This window comes from Eulemur rufifrons, chromosome 2 (assembly GCF_041146395.1).
Source record: "Eulemur rufifrons isolate Redbay chromosome 2, OSU_ERuf_1, whole genome shotgun sequence".
In the NCBI taxonomy this organism is placed as follows: domain Eukaryota; kingdom Metazoa; phylum Chordata; class Mammalia; order Primates; family Lemuridae; genus Eulemur; species Eulemur rufifrons.
Genome location: NC_090984.1, coordinates 28,415,153 through 28,435,481, shown reverse-complemented (window position 1 = coordinate 28,435,481; position 20,329 = coordinate 28,415,153). Strand labels below are relative to the sequence as shown.

Here is a 20,329-nt window from a genome sequence, read left to right as displayed (position 1 = left end):
ACAGTGAGGTTTACTTTGGTGAGCTGCTTGTAGACTCTTACATCTCTCACATGTAAAATAAAATACTGAATTGTTTTATGGGGTATTAAGGAAAAACACCTTTGTGTAAGCCTTTTACTTCTGTTATTCTCTCTGGATGAAGGCAAAGAAGACTCCTGGTCACCTTTCATGGAGAGTTATACAAATTGCTTCCCTATATTTTTTTACCCACTGCTCTTATAACAGTGGTTTTCAAATTTTGATGTGCACAAGAATCACCCAGGAAAGGCAGATTTCCTTCCAAGGATTCTGAGCTTGGATGATGCCCCACAAGATGATTCTGACGCAGGTGTTCTGAGGACCGTACTAGGAAACACTGCGCTAGAACGTGCCTACTCCATGTTCCGGAGACACCCTTTTCAAATGTGCTTCTCACAATATGAAAGTAGCTCTAGATTTCAATTCAGATCAATCTCTGTGGTCTTAGTGGTCTTTCTGTGCTAGTAACATTTTCTTTATTTTCAAAATAATATGCTATTTCTTTTCTCCCCACTCAAATTTTACAGGACAGACAAGGAACTATTTTTTTATTATATGAGCACCTGAAGAGAGACAAGTTGGGAATGTTGTGAGTATGAAGTGTCTCTATGAGATGGAATAAGCTAAGAAAACAGACTATAACCACCACCAAGAGTGGTGCTTCTTGTGCATTTTAACCAGCATGATGATTTATTGGAAGTCTATATTGTTTTATTTAGATCCTCAGGTATTTCATAAAATGAATTTAGATGTGTCCATAGGGGTTCGTAAATATAACTGATTAATTATCCAAAATTGGCAGGTAAGAGTTTAGACTTAACAACCCATCACACTCAAACATACATGCGTGTAAGGCATGTCAAATCTGACTGATAGGGCCAGCTCAGGCGTCCAGATTATGGAATGGCAGCTGTCATCCTGGCATGCTTAGAAAAGTGCTCTGGTGTCTTGGCAAGATGTTCCCCAAAAAGGCAGAGTCTGTGCCCCTCCTAAGATCTGGTTTCCGCCGCGATCTTCTCAAGGCACACGTATGCTGAGCAGAGCCCTGCGGCAACACTCAGGACGCTTCTACATACACTTCTCCCAAACTTCTTTCCAGGGTATTTTGAAGAGCTAGCAAAATTGTCTCCTCATCCAGGATTCAGAATTTTAGAGCCACAACCTTGAGTTATCTAGTATTCCATATCTTGGCATGTAGTTATTTGGTACCTTTAAGTCATCCTACCTTATTGGGAAACTGTTTCTGCCCTGTATTTCTCTTCCTTGTACCATCTGCAGGAGTGTAGACATTGTAGCTTCACATTGAAACACACCACACACACACACACACACACACACATACAGAGAGAGATCTGGTCTTACAAAAACTAACCAAATAAGAGCCAATTCCTCTGCTAACCATTGACGTTCCTGATCGGATCCCCATCCCCCACTTCTCCCCCCTCCCCCACTCCCCACGTCAGTCTCCTGGAAACTGATTCAAAGAGTTGTGCACCAAAACAAGCAACCAGGTGCATAGGACAGGTCTCAACTCCCCTACCCAAAACACAGTCCTTTGTTTTACCAAAGCATTCTCAGTTATTTATAACAAACCATTATCAATACAGTGATATTCACTCTCATCAATCCTTCTCAACTTTTGCAAATGTTCTGGTTTCTTCCCCTTTGGAGATAGAATGTGACTACAATTTAATCTAGTGCTTAACAGTCTTAAATGCTTCTCGTCACCTGGGAGGAGGACAAGCTGTCCATTTGAGTCCTCCCCTCCAGTTCCAAACCTTTCCAAAAATCCCATAAACATGCAAAACTTATTGGCTCTTGTTAAGAAAGTCCCTTCACTGGGGATTCTCCCCATCCTTTTGTCACACTGCCCTGAAAGCAACAGAAATGAGCCTCAATCCACAAGAGCCCAGCAAGCATGCGTTCATCTTCTCTGCCCAGGTCCTCACATCCTCACGTCCAGGATGACAACAGAGCCAGGGACACCTCTGAAGATGTGCAGGGAAGCAGTAGCCTTTGTTTCCCAGTGATGTTCTGGCCCTCAGCTCTCTCCCTACCCTACCCTTACCTATCAGAAAATTCAGAAGCGTTTAATCAGCTGTGCCAGGCATAGTTCTAGGTGTTGGATAAACAGCAATGAACCAAACAGACAAGTCCCTGCCCCCGTGAAGCTGACATTGCAGTGGGGTGGGCATACAATAACCAAGTAAACAGGTAAATGTGTTCTAGCCTGTCAACTGCTGACAAACCAGGAAAGGGGCACAGCAGTTGACTAGTAGCTGGAACACTTCCTATTCCACTCTCTGCAAACTTGACAGTATGATGCCTGGGCTGTGGTAGGACATAGGCCACCAGGCAGTTACTGGGACTAGGAAAACCAAGCAGCCAACTGGATGTGAAGTTGGCAAGCTGGGGGATGAGAAATTTGCATTTTCCTGGGTTTTGAGTCTAATTAAGCAGGAAAGTTTCAAAGTCCAAGTGTATTTCTAATCTCAGGAATTCAGACAGATGGATTAGTTAAGTACAAAGAACTAGAAATCAGAACACAGAGAGCTCTGTCTTACTGGGCACCAGCTGGCGTGAGGGATTAACTGCAAAGACAACCTGGGCCAGGACTGGAACTAGACAAACCCTCACGCACATGGGATGGGGCTGGGAGGGGTGTGCTCCCTTCAGGTGATGGGAGAAGAGCAGTCACACAGGCTAAATACAGGACCCACGATCCAGGTGCCTGGAGGTCATCCCAAAAAACAGCCAATTCACAGCATCAGGAAAGTTCCAACCACAAAGAGTGAAAGGACGACCTGAGAGCTATGTAGGGGGAGCTCGAACATAGGAGCTCAGAAAGGAGGCCACTCTCAGAAGACCCAGGTCAGCTGCTGGGGGGGGGGAGGGGCATGAAGAAAGCTAGTCAGCAGGTGACGGAACCCAGCAGAGGCTGACACTCAGGAGCAGAACTTGTGTCCCAGAATGGACAGATGAGACCTGGGTAGGATTAACAGGGCAGAGGCAGAGTTTCTGGGTTCTGGGTCACAGGGAGATTTATCCAGGTGGGACTGAGGCATAGAGGAGCTAGGCAACAGGAAAACCATCGCAGAATTTAGGAGCCAGCAGGAGAGACTGTTTCATGAACAAAGAAACCCCCCATCATCTAACTGACCTAGCAACACAGTGGATTTGATGCTGAAGCCCACAGAATGAATTATTAGACTGGTAACCAAGAGGAACTCGCCCAGCTGTCCCTACACCTGCACCTGAGATTTCAGGCAAGGATGCCTTGACCTGCAGGCTAGCTTCAGCGGTAGAAATAGTCCTATTGGCATACCTTCTAGATGGCTATTGCTACTGACATGTCCTGCAGAAAGGGGACTGTTGACAGGGACCTCCTGAAAGATTCCTGTGCCTCCTCCACTGCTTTCTGCCCCACCTTATTCTCATCCCTTACTGCGGTCATTGAGCCAGAGAATGTTAGAGCAGGGAAGGACCTGGGGGATTGATGGATCTTCATATTATAGATGGGAAACTGAGGCTTAAGGAGGGTGTGATTTGCCCGGGTCCCACAGTTGCCTGTGTCCTGGTCCCGAACCTAGTGTTCTTTTCTCTACACCACAAAGGCTACACTGAGTGATCACCTTGTATAGGTAGCCCTACTGTGTAATGCAGAGATTCTCAGATTGTTGTGAGGTGCATCACTTGTGCAAGTTTGTACAGATTTTGCTAATTTGCTTTCTGTGAATATTAGATAGGATTCAAGGTTATCCCTAGAATTCTCACTTGCATATAGCTGTGCTTTCTTAAGTGTGAGATAAAAGGCTGGAATCACAACTGCTGTATTGGGAATTGCACTAAAGTGTAAACACAGGAGATTGGGAAAAGATGATTTAATTAACAATGGCCAAGACAGTCCCGTTTTCTAGAACTCAAGTTGAAAAAGAAAAGACGAGAAAATAAAAACTTTTTTTCTTTGTGTTGCATAATTTTCCCTGGAGCTTTAAGGGGAGGCCTTTCCTGGGATGGTGGCTTTGTTTGGCTTCAGTGCAATCAGGTCATGCCAGGTGACTGTCAAAAAGGAGAGGGAGCTCACACGGAGGATGGCTTTTCAGACCAGAGATTGTGGTTTGGCTTTTCTGGGATAACTTCCTACCAACTCCATCTATTCTGGGAAATAGTGAAATTCAAGAAGAAATTTCAAGGAAGAGAAAATGAAGGAAATTCTAGAAATGAATTAATTAATAGGGAACAGGGACTTGGAGTCCATCCAGCCTCCTAGTTCCCAACCCAGAGAACATGGACATCAGGAGGCTGAGGAGAGACCACGGGAGGGGCATGAATCCGTCTGTGAACACGGCATCGTACACACACGTGCACACACAGGCATGCAGACACAGCTATAACTTAACTATGAGCCTTAATTTTTAGTATATATGAGAATCACCTGGGAAGCTTGGTGAAATTGCATATTCCTGGACCCCAAATTCAAAGATTCTGATTTTGTTGATCATTGGTAGAGCCTAGGAATCTGCTGTTTTAAGACGCATTCAGGGTCTAATATATACTGACCCTGTGGCAGTAAAATACAAATCACTTTTTTAAATTACTGATTCTGAAGTTGCCTTTGGCTGCTATTTATTTTCTTAAAAGAGATACTAACGTTCAACAGTCACAAGAGGTGGGTTGTCCTCGGATTCAGGAATGGAACTCAAAAGGTTAGAAGCACTGATCTAGTCCAATTCCTTTATTTCAGAGAAAAGGAAATGAAGACCCAGAGAGCTTAATTAAGTAACTTCCCCAAAGCCATACAGTTACTGGCAGGACAACGAGCCCACTCCCTGTCATGGGGACTGGGAAGCTTTGGGCTCCCACCCTGACCCGAGGGAAAGTCTGATGAGGCTAGAAGTCGCCATCCCAAAGAGGTCTGAGCCTTAGACTGTAAGGTGACTTAGTTTACAGGTAAATGAGAAAGAAGTAATCCCACCATCTCAGGGCAGAACACTTTTTAAATATTAATCCAGTCATTAAATAACCTATTTTTTTCCTGCAATAAAGAACATTCAAAAAATAGCTAGAAAAATACCCTAGAGTTTTGTTTCCAAATTAAAACTTACAACGATCTAGTTGTCTGGGAATGTTCACTGACCGCAGTATAATGCTACACGGTGGTTTGCAAGTTGTCTCTGAAATCTTGTTAGAGTGAGCGTTCAGCTTCATAAAAGATGGCCGTTCACGAACGGGGCACATTCTCCGCTGAACATGGGCAGAGCACCCCCAGGAGGAGCAGGACTCACTTGCACACCTGAAATAGATAATAACCCCAGACAAAAGTCTCCTGGATCCCGAGATGCAAACGTCTCTGTAGACAAGGCAATTGTTAGGCATGAGTCACACTTAGCAACAATTCTCTTAAAGTGACTTAAACAATTTTTAAAATGAGCTCATACAATGTCCTAGCTCAGTGGTAGCCTTTCCTGGAAATGACTGACCCTATCGCTGTATTCTGCTAAGTTGATTAATAAAAAATATTTATTACGCAAATCCTTTTTGTTGACAAGTTAAAATGGAGCCTCATCTTTCATATCTCCCTGAAGATTGCCACCTTGTGAGATTGAAAATACTCATTAAATTCCATCACCAGACAGGCACAAATGAGAGGGCGATTGTTTTTAAGCATGTGAGGGGAATCGTTGGTAAACTCATTTGTTTGGATATCATTAACAGAACAATCGGCGAGGATCTCCAGGGGGTCCTCATGACCTTTGCTCACAATCTCTTCATCATCCATCAAGAAATATCAGCACCTAATATGCAAGGCGAGACCAATTTTAAGGTGAGGTGTTAATTAACTAACGATCCTGGTTAATTTCTATACAACGGCTGAAAATACCTCATGCTGTATTGTAAACAAGTGCTAAACCATCTTTTTTTTTTATTGTAAGCAGTACATATTTTACAATGTGCAGGGTCAATATTGTAAGGTTCCCACTGAAGCTGTTAGTTAAATTTAATAGCTTGAAACTTTTTTCTTTGAAATATAGTAGACTTGCTTTTAGCTTGCTGCCATTTTCAGACCCAAGCTCATAAGAGAGAAGAGCTTCCTGATGTTGGAGGTGAAGCTAAAACATCACAGTGGAACCAAAACAGAGATTGTCACGACCATAAACTGTGAATGTAATCTGTCCATATTTCAGATAATACAATGTCTGGCTAATGATTCCTGGGGAGCTCCAGTTTCTAGAGCTGGAGAAGTTCTAAGACCCAAGAAAGCAATGTGTGTTAGAGAGAATAAGAACAAAAAATCCCAGAAACGGTGATAGAGAGCAACCTTGTCTGGTTCCAGTTCAGACTTAAACCTAAGACATGAAACTATAAGACTTCTGGAAGAAAATGTTGGAAAAACTCTTACAGACATTGTCCTAGGCAAAGGATTTATGAAGAAGACACCAAAGGCAATCATAGCAACAACAAAAATAAATAAATGGGACCTGATCAAATTAAAAAGCTTCTGCATAGCCAAGAAACCATCACGAGAGCAAACAGACAACCTACAGAATGGGAGAAAATATTCGCATGTTACACATCTGATAAAGAGCTGATAACTAGAATCTATATAGAACTCAGGAAAATCAGCAAGAAAAAAATCAAGCAACTCTATCAAAAATTGGGCAAAGGACATGAACAGAAACTTTTCAAAAGAAGATAGACTAATGGCCAACAAACGTATGAAAAAATGCTCAACATCTCTAATCAGGGAAATGCAAATCAAAACCACAATGAGACATCACATATCTCCAGTGAGAATGGCCTTTATCAAAAACTCCCAAAACAATAAATGCTGGTGTGGATGCAGAGAGATGGGAACACTCATACACTGCTGGTGGGACTGCAAACTCGTACAACCTCTGTGGAAAGTAGTATGGAGATACCTCAAAGAGCTACAAGTAGAACTACCATTTGATCCAGCAATCCCATTACTGGGCATCTACCCAAAGTAACAAAAAAATTCTATAATAAAGACATCTGGACCTGGCTTGGTGGCTCATACCTGTCATCCTAGCACTCTGGGAGGCCAAGGTGGGAGGATCACTTGAGGTCAGGAGTTCGAGACCAGCCTGAGCAAGAGCGAGACCCCATCTCTACTAAAAAAATAGAAAGAAATTAACCAGACAACTAAAAGTATGTAGAAAAACTTAGCTGGACATGGTGGTGCATGCCTGTAGTCCCAGCTACTCGGGAGGCTGAGGCAGGAGCATCGCTTGAGCCCAGGAGTTTGAGGTTGCTGTGAGCTAGGCTGACGCCCCGGCACTCTAGCCCAGGCAACAGAGTGAGACTCTGTCTCAAAATAAATAAATAAATAAAGACATCTGCACTAGAATGTTTATAGCAACACAATTCACAATTGCAAAGATGTGGAAACAACCCAAGTGCCCATCAATACATGAGTGGATTAATAAAATGGGGTATATGTATACCATGGAGTTCTACTCAGCCACAGAAAACAATGGTGATCTAGCACCTCTCATATTATCCTGGATAGAGCTGGAGCCCATTCTACTAAGTGGAGTATCCCAAGAATGGAAAAACAAGCACCACATGTACTTACCATCAGATTGGTATTAACTGATCAATACTTAAGTGCACATACGGTAATAACATTCATCGGGTATTGGGCAGATGGGAGCTGGGAGGAGGAGATGGGTATATAACCTAATGGGTGTGGTGAGCATTGTCTGGGGGATGGACACACTTGAAGCTCTGACTCGGGTGGGGCAAAGGCAATATATATAACCTAAACATTTGTACCTCCGTAATATGCTGAAATAAAAAAATTAAAAAAAAAAATAAAAGAAATGCAAAAAAAAAAAAATCCCAGCATATATGTGGACCATCTACCCCACCCCATTTCTCCAAAGTGGGGTGGATGTTTCACCACCAACCTTTTGAAGACTCCTTGTGGCCTGTAAAGATGTTAGTCCACAAAGTCCAGTTATATGTCATTGACTAGACGTCTCCAAACTCTAAAATACAGGAGCAAGATCTAGGGAGTGGGGGGGGGGGGGTTGAAACACCAGCTGAACAGAGATGACCACATGGTATTGATCAGGAAAGTCTGAATCTGATTCCCAACCTAGGCCTTCATCATGTTTGAAAGAACTCAATTGGAAACCCCATGTAGTTTCTCTCTTAAATGGGAAGTTCAATAAAAGCTTGATAAAAATATAATTTTTAGGCTAGGCATAGGAGCTCACACCTATAATCCCAGCACTTTGGGAGGCTGAGGCAGGAGGATCCCTTCAGTCCAGGAGTTCAAGACCAGCCTGGGCAACACAGCAAGACCTTGTCTCTACAAAAAAATAAGAAAAATTATCTAGGCGTGGTAGTGCATGCCTGTAGCCCCAGCTCCCGGGAAGGCTGAGGTGGGAGGAACACTTGAGCCCAGGAGTTCAAGGCTACAGTGAGTTAAGATCATGCCACTGCACTCTAGCCTGGGTGACAGAATGAGACTCTGTCTCTAAAAAAATAAAAAATATAGATATATAATTTTTAATACATTTTTTACTTGAGTTAAGGCATAACTCCTTTAGTAACAGTAACAATGACAACAATGCTTACTTTTTAAAGCGATTTTATGAGCTGGGGAATAACCATTGCTTTTCCTACAACATGATTGAGAAGATCCAATAAAAAATAGACCCCGTGTTACCTCAGTGTACACTGGCCCTAAAGAATATAGGCTCGTCATTTACACTTTAAGTTCCTTCTAGCTACCATCATTTTAACTGTTACTGCCATGTGCAAACTTTCAAGCCTGTCCAGATATAGCTAATAAGCAGGATATGGTTTATCCCCAAATCCATACAGACTAAGCAGACTCTGAGCTTGGACTTGAGATTGGCAGAGTCAACCACCCTAGAGAAAATGAAGGCTATTTCTCTGTCCTTTCTCTGACTTTCAAAATCAGCAAAAGTCAGATGTTTTCATGTAGCTTTTAAGTATCTCGTGATTTCTAGCCTTCTCAGATCAATCATTATTTTCTTGATTTTTACTTGTGTTAGATGGTCTAAAGGCAAAAACTTTAAATCCCAATATAATGTAGGTATAATAACAAAAATTTGAAAAGTAGAATAGATTCATCCTTGGTAATATTTTCTGTCCACTACCTAGTGGCATTATGATAGGTATTTGCTGTTTGTCTTGCAGAAATCCCACTATTTGTGGGAAACAACTCAAAAAGTTCAAGCAGTTAGTTAAGGGAGAAGATTATAAAAAATATATAGGGGTCATTGAAATTTGTTCGTAGAGCCAGTTACAGTGCTGAGACGGACAAGTGGATATCCACATACAAATAAATGAAGTTGGACCTCTATGTCACATCATATACAAAAATTAAGCCAAAATGGATAAAAAACTAAATGTCAGAGCTAAAACTATAAAACTCTTAGGAGAAAACATAGGTGTAAATCTTCATGACCTTGGGTTAGTAATGGTTTGTTAGACCTGATGCCTAAAAGACAAGCAACCAAAGTGAAAATTGGACTTCAACAGAACCTAAAATTTTGTGCATCAAAGGATACTATCAAGAAAGTAAAAAGAAGGCCAGGCACCGTGGCTCATGCCTGTAATCCTAGCACTCTGGGAGACTGAGGCAGGGTTGAGAGGTCAGGAGTTCAAGACCAGCCTGAGCAAGAGCAAGGCCCCATCTCTACTAAAAATAGAAAGAAATTAGCTGGGCAACTAAAAATATGTAGAAAAAAATTAGCCGGGCATGGTGGTGCATGCCTGTAGTCCCAGCTACTTGGGAGACTGAGGCAGGAGGATCACTTAAGCCCAGGAGTTTGAGGTTGCTGTGAGCCAGGCTGACACCATGGCACTCTAGTCCGGGCAACAGAACGAGACTCTGCCTCAGAAAAACAAAAAAAAAAAAAAGAAAGAAAAGAAAAGAAAGTAAAAAGACAGACAGCCCACAGGCAATATTTATAAATCGCATATCTGATAAAGTGCTAGTATCTACAATATATAAAGTACTTGTACAACTCAACAACAGAAAGACCAATAATCCAATAAAGGGAGCAAAGGATTTGAAGACTTTTCTTTGAGGAAGATACACAAATGGCCAATAAATATATGAAGAAATGCTCAACATCATGTCATTAGGGAAATGCAAATCAAAACCATAATGAGGCACCATTTTACACCCACTAAGATGGTTACAATTAAAAAAAAAAAGCAGGCAATACCAAGTGTTGGCAAGGATATGGAGAAACTGGAAACTGGAACCCTCATACATTGCTGATGGGAATATAAAATGGTGTCATAACTGTGTAAAGTTTAGCAGTTCCTCAAAAAATTAAACATAAAATTACCATATGACCCAGCAGTTCCACTCCTAGGTACATACTCAAGGGTGTTGCAAACATGTTCACACGAAAGCTTATACATTAATGTTCTTGGAAGCATTATTTATAATAGCCAAAAGGTAGAAACAACCAAATGTCCATAAACCGACATTGTATTATATGGATGAACCTTGAAAACACTGTGCTAAGTGAAAGAAGCCAGTCACAAAAGACTGCATATCATATGATTCCATTTATATGAAATGCAGATGCAGGCAAATCCATAGTGATAGGAAGTAGATTAGTGGTTTCTAGAGGATAGGGGGTGGGAGACTATGGGGGATGATGGCTAATGGGCACAGGGTTTCTATTTGGGGGGATGAAGATGTTCTGGAATTACATAGTGGTGATGATTGCTTGTGAATATACTAAAAACCATTGATTTGTACACTTTATAAGGGTGACTTTTATGGTATGGGAATTATACCTTAATAAAATATCAATTAAGTAAAATGGGAAGGTTCATTTTTCTTCCCAGCAACCAATGGAAATAAACCTGCCACAAGCCCACTAGCCCTCTTTTTAGGGTGACGAGACCAGTGCTTCTCAAACTATCTGTAGTGAAGAACCTGTTTGTTTGGTTTTGTTTTTTTTTCTGACCTGTCATGGAGCAATATTTTTGTAAAATACAACAAAATCGAATTACTAAAAAAAGAAATGAAAAAATTAAAGACGTGCAAAACAGAAGCCCAGTGTTTTCATTATTAGACTTTCTAGACATAAAAATTCTAGAAAGAGTTACAAATTCTTCCTCTCTACTTTTTTACTCATTTCAACAAGACTGGTAACCAATGATTTGTAGACAGATGCCAGTCAGTGGAACATACTTTGAGTAGAACTGGTCTAAATCATACTCTACTTCAAAAAGGAGCAAATGCTTGCTAGGGAGGTTGCAAGAGGTGTTTAAGTAATGACTGAATGAGTATTGTTTTTATTGTTTGTTTACAGACCACCATTAAAGATATTGAAGCCATTCTAGGTGTAACAGAGGAAAACAAAATGAAATTTCAAGAAGAGCAACAGTCCAAAGTTGATAAAAACCTCTCTAATCCTGATAAGTGATCCCGGAATACCTTATTATTTTTGGATCCCAATTTGGAGCAAAAAAGGCAACATTCCTTTTGCTGTGAGGAATTAAAAGTAGGGGAAAATTAGTGCACTTTGTTTGCTAGGAGGTAAATTAAAACAGATTATAATGAAATGCTCTTTTTAAAAAATTGTTTATTAAGTGATCTTATTTTGCTTATTAAATAAACCAAAACCTATTTGTGTTTTCACTCGAGAATGTTGAACTATCCTTTCCGCTTCCCAGATTTAAGAAAAAGAAATCTAATAGGAGGAAGTTAAAAGTCTTACTGATACCACGTCTACATTTACTTCTTTATAATCTTCAGGATTATGGAGCTTTTGAAAATGTTTAAGTTTTCTCCTTTCTTTTTATCTTTTATTTTCTTTAAGAGATAGGGTCTTCCTCTGTTGCCCAAGCTGGAGTGCAATAGCATGATCATAGCTAACTGTAACCTTGAACTCCCAGCTACTCCAGAGCTTAGGCAGGGCTCAAGCGATCCTCCTGCCTCAGCCTCCGGAGTAGCTGGGACTACAGGTGCATGCCACCATGCCCAGCTCTCTCCTCCTATTTCTGATGTCATTTATCTTCTGCATTTAAAAATTGAATTAAGGTTTAATCATTGCTATTGGGAAAAAACACAAATGCCTTTTTTCCCAAGACTTGAAATTATATAAATTTTGTAAGTGATTCTTTACCATTCATTGTATTTTTGTTGCACAAAGTCACTGTTTGTTGTTGCCATTTTTCAAAAAGTAGGAGAAGCCAACATCTAGTTAGACAAAGCACCAGAATTAATCTAGATGGCAGTATCTGCTCTTAGTTTAAGATAGAGCATAACTTGAGCCCTCTAGCTTGAATAAACATTTGTATTCTCTAGTTCTCCATTTAAAACAGCAGTAGGATTTTTTCAAGCGTTGTTCAACAGTGCAGTACCTTTAAAAGAGCACATTGTTAAAATTTTGCAGTGCTGGCACTAACTTTCAGCATTTGCTTCATAATTGTCTAAAAATATGCAAGCTGCAACACCAAAATCATGTATTATTTTAAAGAGTGATCTATAAAAATATCCGAGTGTGTTGAAGAAAGGAGGAGCATTCTTACCTATGGAATTCCAATAATTTTTTTTACTGTGTTTCACCCACAGGCTAAGAGTTTCTGCAATAAAATTAACATTTCTCTGTGTGTCAGCTTTTGTTTTGCTATAGTTGGAAATACATTAATTAGCCAGCTTCCCTGCCTGCACTAGGTACAATGATGACCTCTTTTTCCTGCCAGATCTTTCTAATCCCTACGAGGGGCCCATTGTCCAGACACTTGACAGATAGGAAGTACTACATGCCCATTAGAGTCTCGCCTCGATTGAAGCCAGAGCAACATAAGGTCCAAGAGACTCATTAGTTCACTGGCACAATCGTGTCCTGAGAGTAAATGAAACCCTCTGTCTCCCTATGGCTCTCATCTGCTCTGGACTTTAAAAGAAAACTGTCTCCATTTTGTTCAGCACAGCAGTGGCTCATTCACATGGGGCGAGCCCCTTCTTAACAATGCAAAACTGTTCAATCTATCCGGGAAGTTTGTTATGTGAATTTTGATTAGCACTCCTGAGCCTCAAGCTGCTGGCAATACTGAAACGTGTTCGCTGTCCTGAACCATTTTTTTAGCCACTTGATTGGTTTCTCAGACAATGCCACTTTCCTCCTTTGCATGTGCCATTAGCATACACCACAGAAAGCCTGTTCCCAAATTCAGGCCTTCTACCCAGATTCGGGTCTCACTGGAAAGCGACAGGGAGCAAGGTTGTCTACCTAAACACCTACAGCTTCAAAATGAAAGGAGAAAAATTGGTATAATAAGACAATCACTTCATGTAATTATGTGGAAGAAGCCAAAGGACCAGATTAAATTAGTGAAATGTTTTAATTACAGAATATTTGAAGGGATGCATAGTCCATTACCTTTGGCACATGTATGTTATAAAGATACTGTACTATTGGTAAACTAAGGCAAGTTTGGAAAAAGAATCATTTATATGTGTACAATATCTAAAGTCAAGATTAATGATTGAGCTTTTATTATACTAAATAGAAAACTGATTTTGGGGAAATGATATACCATTTTTCAGGAAGTTTTTGGGAGAAGCATGCATTAAACAGTAGGGGTATCTTTGTAGGAGAATTGACCTATTATTTAATGTTAAATGTTTGCAGTGGTTGGAGAGCATTCTTTCTTTTTTTTTTTCCCCACCCTTGGCCTCCCCAGAGCATTCTTTTTTTTTTTTTTTGAGACAGAGTCTCACTCTGTTGCCCGGCTAGAGTGCCGTGGTGTTGGCCTAGCTCACAGCAACCTCAAACTCCTGGGCTCAAGCAATTCTCCTGCCTCAGCCTCCTGAGTAGCTGGGACTACAGGCATGCGCCACCATGCCCGGCTAATTTTTTCTATATATAGTTTTAGTTGTCCATATAATTTCTTTCTATTTTTAGTAGAGACGGGGTCTTGCTCTTGCTCAGGCTGGTCTCAAACTCCTGAGCTCAAAGGATCCGCCGGCCTCTGCCTCCCAGAGTGCTAGGATTAGGGGCGTGAGCCACCACGCCCAGCCCCGAGAGCATTCTTGAATAAGTAATAACCCACTTTATACTGACTTTAAAGAAACTGATTAGATGATAATATTAAATGACAATCTATGCTGTCTACCTACTTACCTACCTTCCATAATCTACTTACATTTACCATTTATTGAACTCTTTCTAGGGGCTAGGTTTGTACTGTCCTAGAAGCTTTATATCCATTATTTTATTCCATCTTTCCAACAACCCCATGCAGGTAGATGCTACTACTGTCTTCATTTTACTTATAAGGAAACTGGGATTTAGTGAGAGTATCTCACCTTATGTCTCAGGCTAAATCAAGAGAAATGTGGGATTTATTGTCTTTTAGCACAAATTCTAGCATGCGATGTAAAATAGAAGGTTCGGTTTCATTTGCCCCAGATCATGCAAGGGATTTGTACATTTTTTAAATCTTTTTTTAAATTTTATTTTCCAGAACTTACAGTGTTGACATGTACATTTTTAGAATAACAAATTCTAGAGTGCTGCTTAAAATACAGATAGACAAGTTAACTTAAGCACACTTCCTGCTAATAAAATAAACTTGTGCAATTGACAACATCATAAGGCATCACAATTATGTGATCAGAGAAAAAGTGGCGCCGGTGGAATTCTCTGGTGATGGATCTGTAAGACTTTGGTGGAGAACTGGTGATGGAAATGCACAGGAGAGTTTGGAAGCTGGGGTGTCGGGCCCGAAGTTTTGTTTGAGAGATGGGAATGAGGCCAGGAAATCCTAGAAGGGTTGAGAAAGGCTTCCAAGAAGATGTAGAATAACCTAGCAGGAGTTTGGGGAGCATTTTTTCAGCTACGCCATCCTAAGAATTGCAAGCATCCTATTTTTCAAGTATAAAAACATGTATTTTATCACAAGTAATACATTAGTAACCATCTGATCGCTTTAACAATTAATAATCATTTGTATTCAACTGGCACCTTTCTTCTAAAGAGCTCAAAGCACTTTACATTTGTTATCTCATTAATTCCCAACACTGTCCCTGTGGGGAAGGTAATAAGTATTTTAACATTTAAATGTTTATCTTTCAGGATTTCTCAAGCATACATTAATTATATTTCCAAAAATGTAAATGTTCATTAGTTTTATTTTACTGTTCCTCTGGCTTTAATGTGCATAATGAATTTGTTCAACTCTTGAACAATGTACAAATCATGGTAAATCTTATCTGAAAACTATAAATTAAGTTGCCAAGATAACGCGAAGGGTAGAGGTTGGGGGGGCGGGGAGGAAGCATTTGACTTTGCTTTTTCCACTAGAGGAAGTTTGGACCAGTCGATTCAAAGCCCAGGTGAAATACGCTGCGGCTCTTCTGCACCTTCCCTCTTCCCATTCCTTCCCAAAGGCGAGTCACAGGAGAGTCGGCACTGCATCTAAGAGTCCGAGGCAAATAGAGCTGCTATTTATATCATTGTTTTATGAATGATTTCGTCAACGTGTGACGGAAACCTGATGCATTCCATCAGGAGTCACTTCCGAAAGAGTCACAGAATAATAATAAGGGCCGGGAACTCGTCTTCCCAGGCCTCCCTCTCTCTGACCTGGTCATACCTTCCTCAATTTTCTAACTAGAAAAATGGCAGATAGTAATACCCTACTCCTTAGGGAAGCAGTCGAGATTAATTAGCCAACGTTGGGAGAGTGTTCCAAAGATGAAGAGTTCTACATAAATGTTTAAGTATTATTATTACATCGCTACTTCAAATGGAAGTTCTAACTTTGAAATGTGATTATACACTTTCCAAAAAAAAACCCCTTCATAACCACATATATAGGTTTATTTTTCACTCTACCAGTCTAACTCATGGTTGTGAAACTTTATTGCACTTGATGGAAGGCCTTGGGTTTTATTAGTTTTAAACTGCTGGTTTCTGGGGTATTTATGTAAATGAGGGAAAGATACCAAAACAATAAATAATAAGCATGTCCCTGCTGTTTAAAAATCTGTTGGTAAAAACAACTTTTGTTTTAAGACCCTAAACATAGCACAGAAAAATATGGCTTTGGCATGTATGCATAAAATAGGTTTGTTGGTTTTGGTTTTTTTTTTTTTTGGATGGTAGTTTTTCCCTCAAGCATTTCTTTATCATTCTGTAAACATTTTGTTTCAGTTCTACAGTGTCATCATATATATGTCTGTCACCACACATACACACACACACACACACACACACAGAAATCAGAAATGAGAGAAGTAAAATGCTACATTTTAAGATTTTTTTATTTAACAAACTGTTATAAAGTATACCAGATGGCTAATTACAGCTCCCAGAAACAAAAGGCCACACCCAAGTTTATTGCAGTTGCCTCATAAGGAATGTTGTGATGAAATCATGGTCCCATAAACTTGACAACAAAACAGCAGACCTTCCATTGATTGCAAAATACACTCCAAATTCAAATTCAAATTTTGGTTCGTTTAAAGATTTATGCCACTTTGCTTCCTAGCAGAGGACACAAAATTCTTACTTTGCAATCATTGGAAAACTCAAAACTAATTAGGAATATACTTTTTGTTTCCAGATTCCCTTTATAGTCACTTTCCAGTCATTTTCTTAGGTTTTTTTTTCCAAGTTGAATATCTATAACCACATTCCTAAGCCAAAACAACTAGATCATTTGCAACAATAGTGAAAAATCAGAAAGATCTAAATATTCAACAGTTAGGGTTTTGCTTAAAAATATGGAATAGCTGTATGAAATACCTACATACAGTGATTTGAAAAATCATGTTATTACACCTACCATATGATCCAGCCATTCCACTCCTACGTATTTACCCAAATTCAGATTTTGGTTCATTTAAAAATTCCTCTGTTTCCCAGCAGAGAACACAAAATTCTTACTTTGCAATCACTGAAAAACTCAAAATTATCTAAGAATACACTTTCTGTGGTCCAGATTCTCTTTATAATCACCTTCCAGTCATTTTCTTAGGTTAAAAAAGAAAGCAAATGTCCATAGAAAGATTTGTCCATGAATGTTCATAGCAATTTTATTTATAGTAACCCAAAGCTGGGAAACAAACTAAATGTTCGTCAACAGATGAATGGATAAAAAATTGTGGGATATCCATAAAATGAAATACCACCTACCAATGAAAAGGAATGAACTTCCAATCCTGATCTGATAAGCTCAACAACATAGAAGAATTTCAGAATAATTATGTTGAATGAAAAAATCCTAACAAAAAAGTATACATACCCATTTATCTAACATTCTAGAAAATACAAACTATAGTGAGTGATTGCCTGGGGGTGGAAGATGGGGTGGGAGTCGGGTGAGGAGGAGTGGGGGTGATGGATATCTTTACTATGTTGATGTACAAATGGTTTCTTGGGTGTGTACAGTTGTCAAAACTTACCTAATTATACACTTTAAATATTGTCAAAGATAGGCCAGGCATGGCGGCTCATGCCTGTAATACCAGCTCTTCGGGAGGTCAAAGCAGGAGGAAACCTTGAGGCCAGGAGTTCAAGGCCAGCTTGGGCAACAGAGTGATACCCTGTCTCAAAAACAAAAAGGAAAAAAAAAGAAAAAAAATATTGTCAAAGGTAAGCAAGGCCAGACACTAGTTAAAGTGGTAAGAACAGATTTTAATCAATAATACACTATGGCAATAGGAAAAAGAATGCATTGTGAACTGAATTCAGCTTCAATTTGTACAAAGGTGACTGGGAATTTTAAAGAGCCAATGAGGGGATAGAGCAGGAGAGTGGTGGCTCAGTAGAGTCAGGGAAGTGAAAACTTAGAAAAGCCAAGATGGAGGGTTGGTTCGTGGGAAACCCACTGGGTTTGTTAACTGACACAGAAGTTAGGCTCCTGTCTTCCCACAGAGATTGGGAGGCAGAGGCCCTAATTTAGGTCATGGCTGGAAGAAACAGAACATTCTTTTGGCAGCCTTGAGTTTTCTCATGCAGGCACTTTAAGGCAGGCTAGTGTCATCCTAGGGATGCAGACTTGAGCTGTTAGAAACCATGTTAGTGTTTGTTCAAGCCTTCAGAGGCCAATCAAGAAAAGGGCTCAGGCCAGGAGCGGTGGCTCATGCCTGTAATCCTAGCACTCTGGGAGGCCGAGGCGGGAGGATCACTTGAGGTCAGGAGTTTGAGACCAGCCTCAGCAAGAGTGAGACTCCGTCTCTACTAAAAAATAGAAAGAAATTAGCCAGACAACTAAAAATATATAGAAAAATTAGCCAGGCATGGTGGCACCTGCCTGTAGTCCCAGCTACTCGGGAGGCTGCGGCAGAAGGATTGCTTGAGCCCAGGAGTTTGAGGTTGCTGTGAGCTAGGCTGACACCACGGCACTCTAGTCTGGGCAACAGAGCCAGATTCTGTCTCAAAAAAAAAAGAGAAGAGTGCTCAGGGGAGCCCGGCTAGAATTTAGTCAAAGAGAGAACTTTATCACTATGTGCAGTTTTTGAATATCAATAATACCTTAAAGAGCAGTTTGTTAACAGTGGTTACTTCTCAATGATGGGATTTTTTTTTCTTTCTGTATTTTCTATTTTATAATGAAATTGTTTTTAATTTATGCAGCAACTGAAACAAAAATTTAATAGGATATAGGGGTTGGGAAAGGAAAATCTAGGAATGTCTTTACTGTAAGCTCTACTCTCCAAAGTGATAATGAACTTTGGAACATGGCATGAGAATGCCATCATGACCCCCCTGCACCAAGTTCCCGAGGCTGCCACCAGAGAATAGTGGCATGTTCCCTCGTACCCTGGGTTGACTGTTTTTTTTCTAATGCCCTTAGTGTAAATATTCTAGAGTACGCACCAGACTATTGCTTTGGTGCCGTGCCTATTCAAACAAACAGAAACTGCATAGAAGGTTAAGTGCTTCCACACACCTGCAAATATTTGGAAGGACAGAATAATGATTATGTGGAATTTGTAGATGTTCTAAATGGATATGGAATATATATGACATCTGTTTTAGATTTAAACCTCCTAATGGGTTTTAGCTCCAATTCTTTCCTTAATAAGTAATTTCTCCTCTCTAGTTCTCAGGTTTCAGATACAGAAAATAAGAAAGTAGAACTGATATTTAAGCTTCCTTCCAGCTCTAATGTTCTATGATTCTATGCCACCATCATCAATGTATCAAAAGAGCAAAATTTTATATATCACACAAGCAGGTGGTTTCTTCTACTAGCTTTCTTCTTCCATTTATTGGAAACAAGGGATGAAAATATTTTGAAAATACTTTGCAACCTTATATGGCCTCTTAAGCTCTCCCGTCTACTATCCAAAAGAGCTGTGATTTTAAATGGTTCCAAATATCCTATAACTTTAAAATAGTTCATTACAACACAAGTATTTTTCTCTTGAAGGGAATCATCTTTACTGAAGCCAAACATAGTACATCCTTTAGACTAGGATCATGTCTTTCATTTTTTGGGTTTCACTCTCCCACACTGAGCTGTTATTTATTGTTAAGCAACTAAAATAATGGAAACATTTTATTGTGAAAGCATTTTTATTTGAACTGATGTAATATGTACCTTCTGCACTAGAAGATCTCAGTGCAAATAGATGAAATAGAAATGAGAATAAAAAGCTTTAACTGGTGTTGCGTGAAAGATGTGTATTTACAAAGTGACCCCCAAAAGCAGGAGGAGCCGGGAAACCAAAGAATGAGGCAGACAAATCCAGTTTATTGGTAAAAGGTGATTTATTGGGGAACTTAAAGACAGAAGTGTGATTTTGGGTGGCAGCAAGACAGGTAGATCTCTGTGCTATTACCCCTCAGACCCAGGGCTTATATCAAGGAAAAGGGTACACCTGCTCTATAAGAAATGTGTAGGACAATTAAAATTGACCTTATGACCTATAATTTGTGTGATAACATCAAGGTTGAGCCGGGCACTGTGGTTCATGCTTGTAGTTCCATCAATTTCGGAGGCCGAGGCAGGAGGCTCGCTTGAACCCAGGAGTTCAAGATTACAGCAAGGTGCACTCCAGCCTGGGCAACAGAGTGAGACCCTGTCTCTAAAAAACAAAAACAAAAAAATCAAGGTTGTTTTGACCTAAGGGCAGGATTTATCAGAAATACATGTTCTTACAGAAGGAACAGTAGATAAAGTAGAAATCTTAGAAGCATTCTCTGGGGTTAATCAGAAGTCAACATGGTGAATTAGCATCCAAGATGATGTTACTTTAGCCTCCATAACTGGACAATTGTCCCTGTACAAACCAGAGCATATCTGCTTTATACATCTGCTT

At 40.0% G+C, this 20,329-nt stretch overlaps 1 protein-coding gene across 5 annotated transcripts in view; it reads left to right on the top strand.

Moving 5' to 3' along the window:
- IQCH (IQ motif containing H) overlaps positions 1-11,471 on the top strand; it is a 198,145-nt gene extending 186,674 nt beyond the window's left edge. For 4 of the 5 annotated variants that reach the window (XM_069458489.1, XM_069458514.1, XM_069458506.1 and 1 more), the window contains 3 exons: positions 546-607; positions 5,734-5,842; positions 11,358-11,471. In XM_069458489.1, the coding sequence (XP_069314590.1) occupies positions 546-607; positions 5,734-5,842; positions 11,358-11,471 (285 nt within the window). Of the gene's footprint in view, positions 1-545; positions 608-5,733; positions 5,843-11,357 lie in introns of those variants that run through there. The other variant, XM_069458522.1, reaches the window with a different exon arrangement.
- The last annotated feature ends 8,858 nt before the right edge of the window (positions 11,472-20,329 follow it).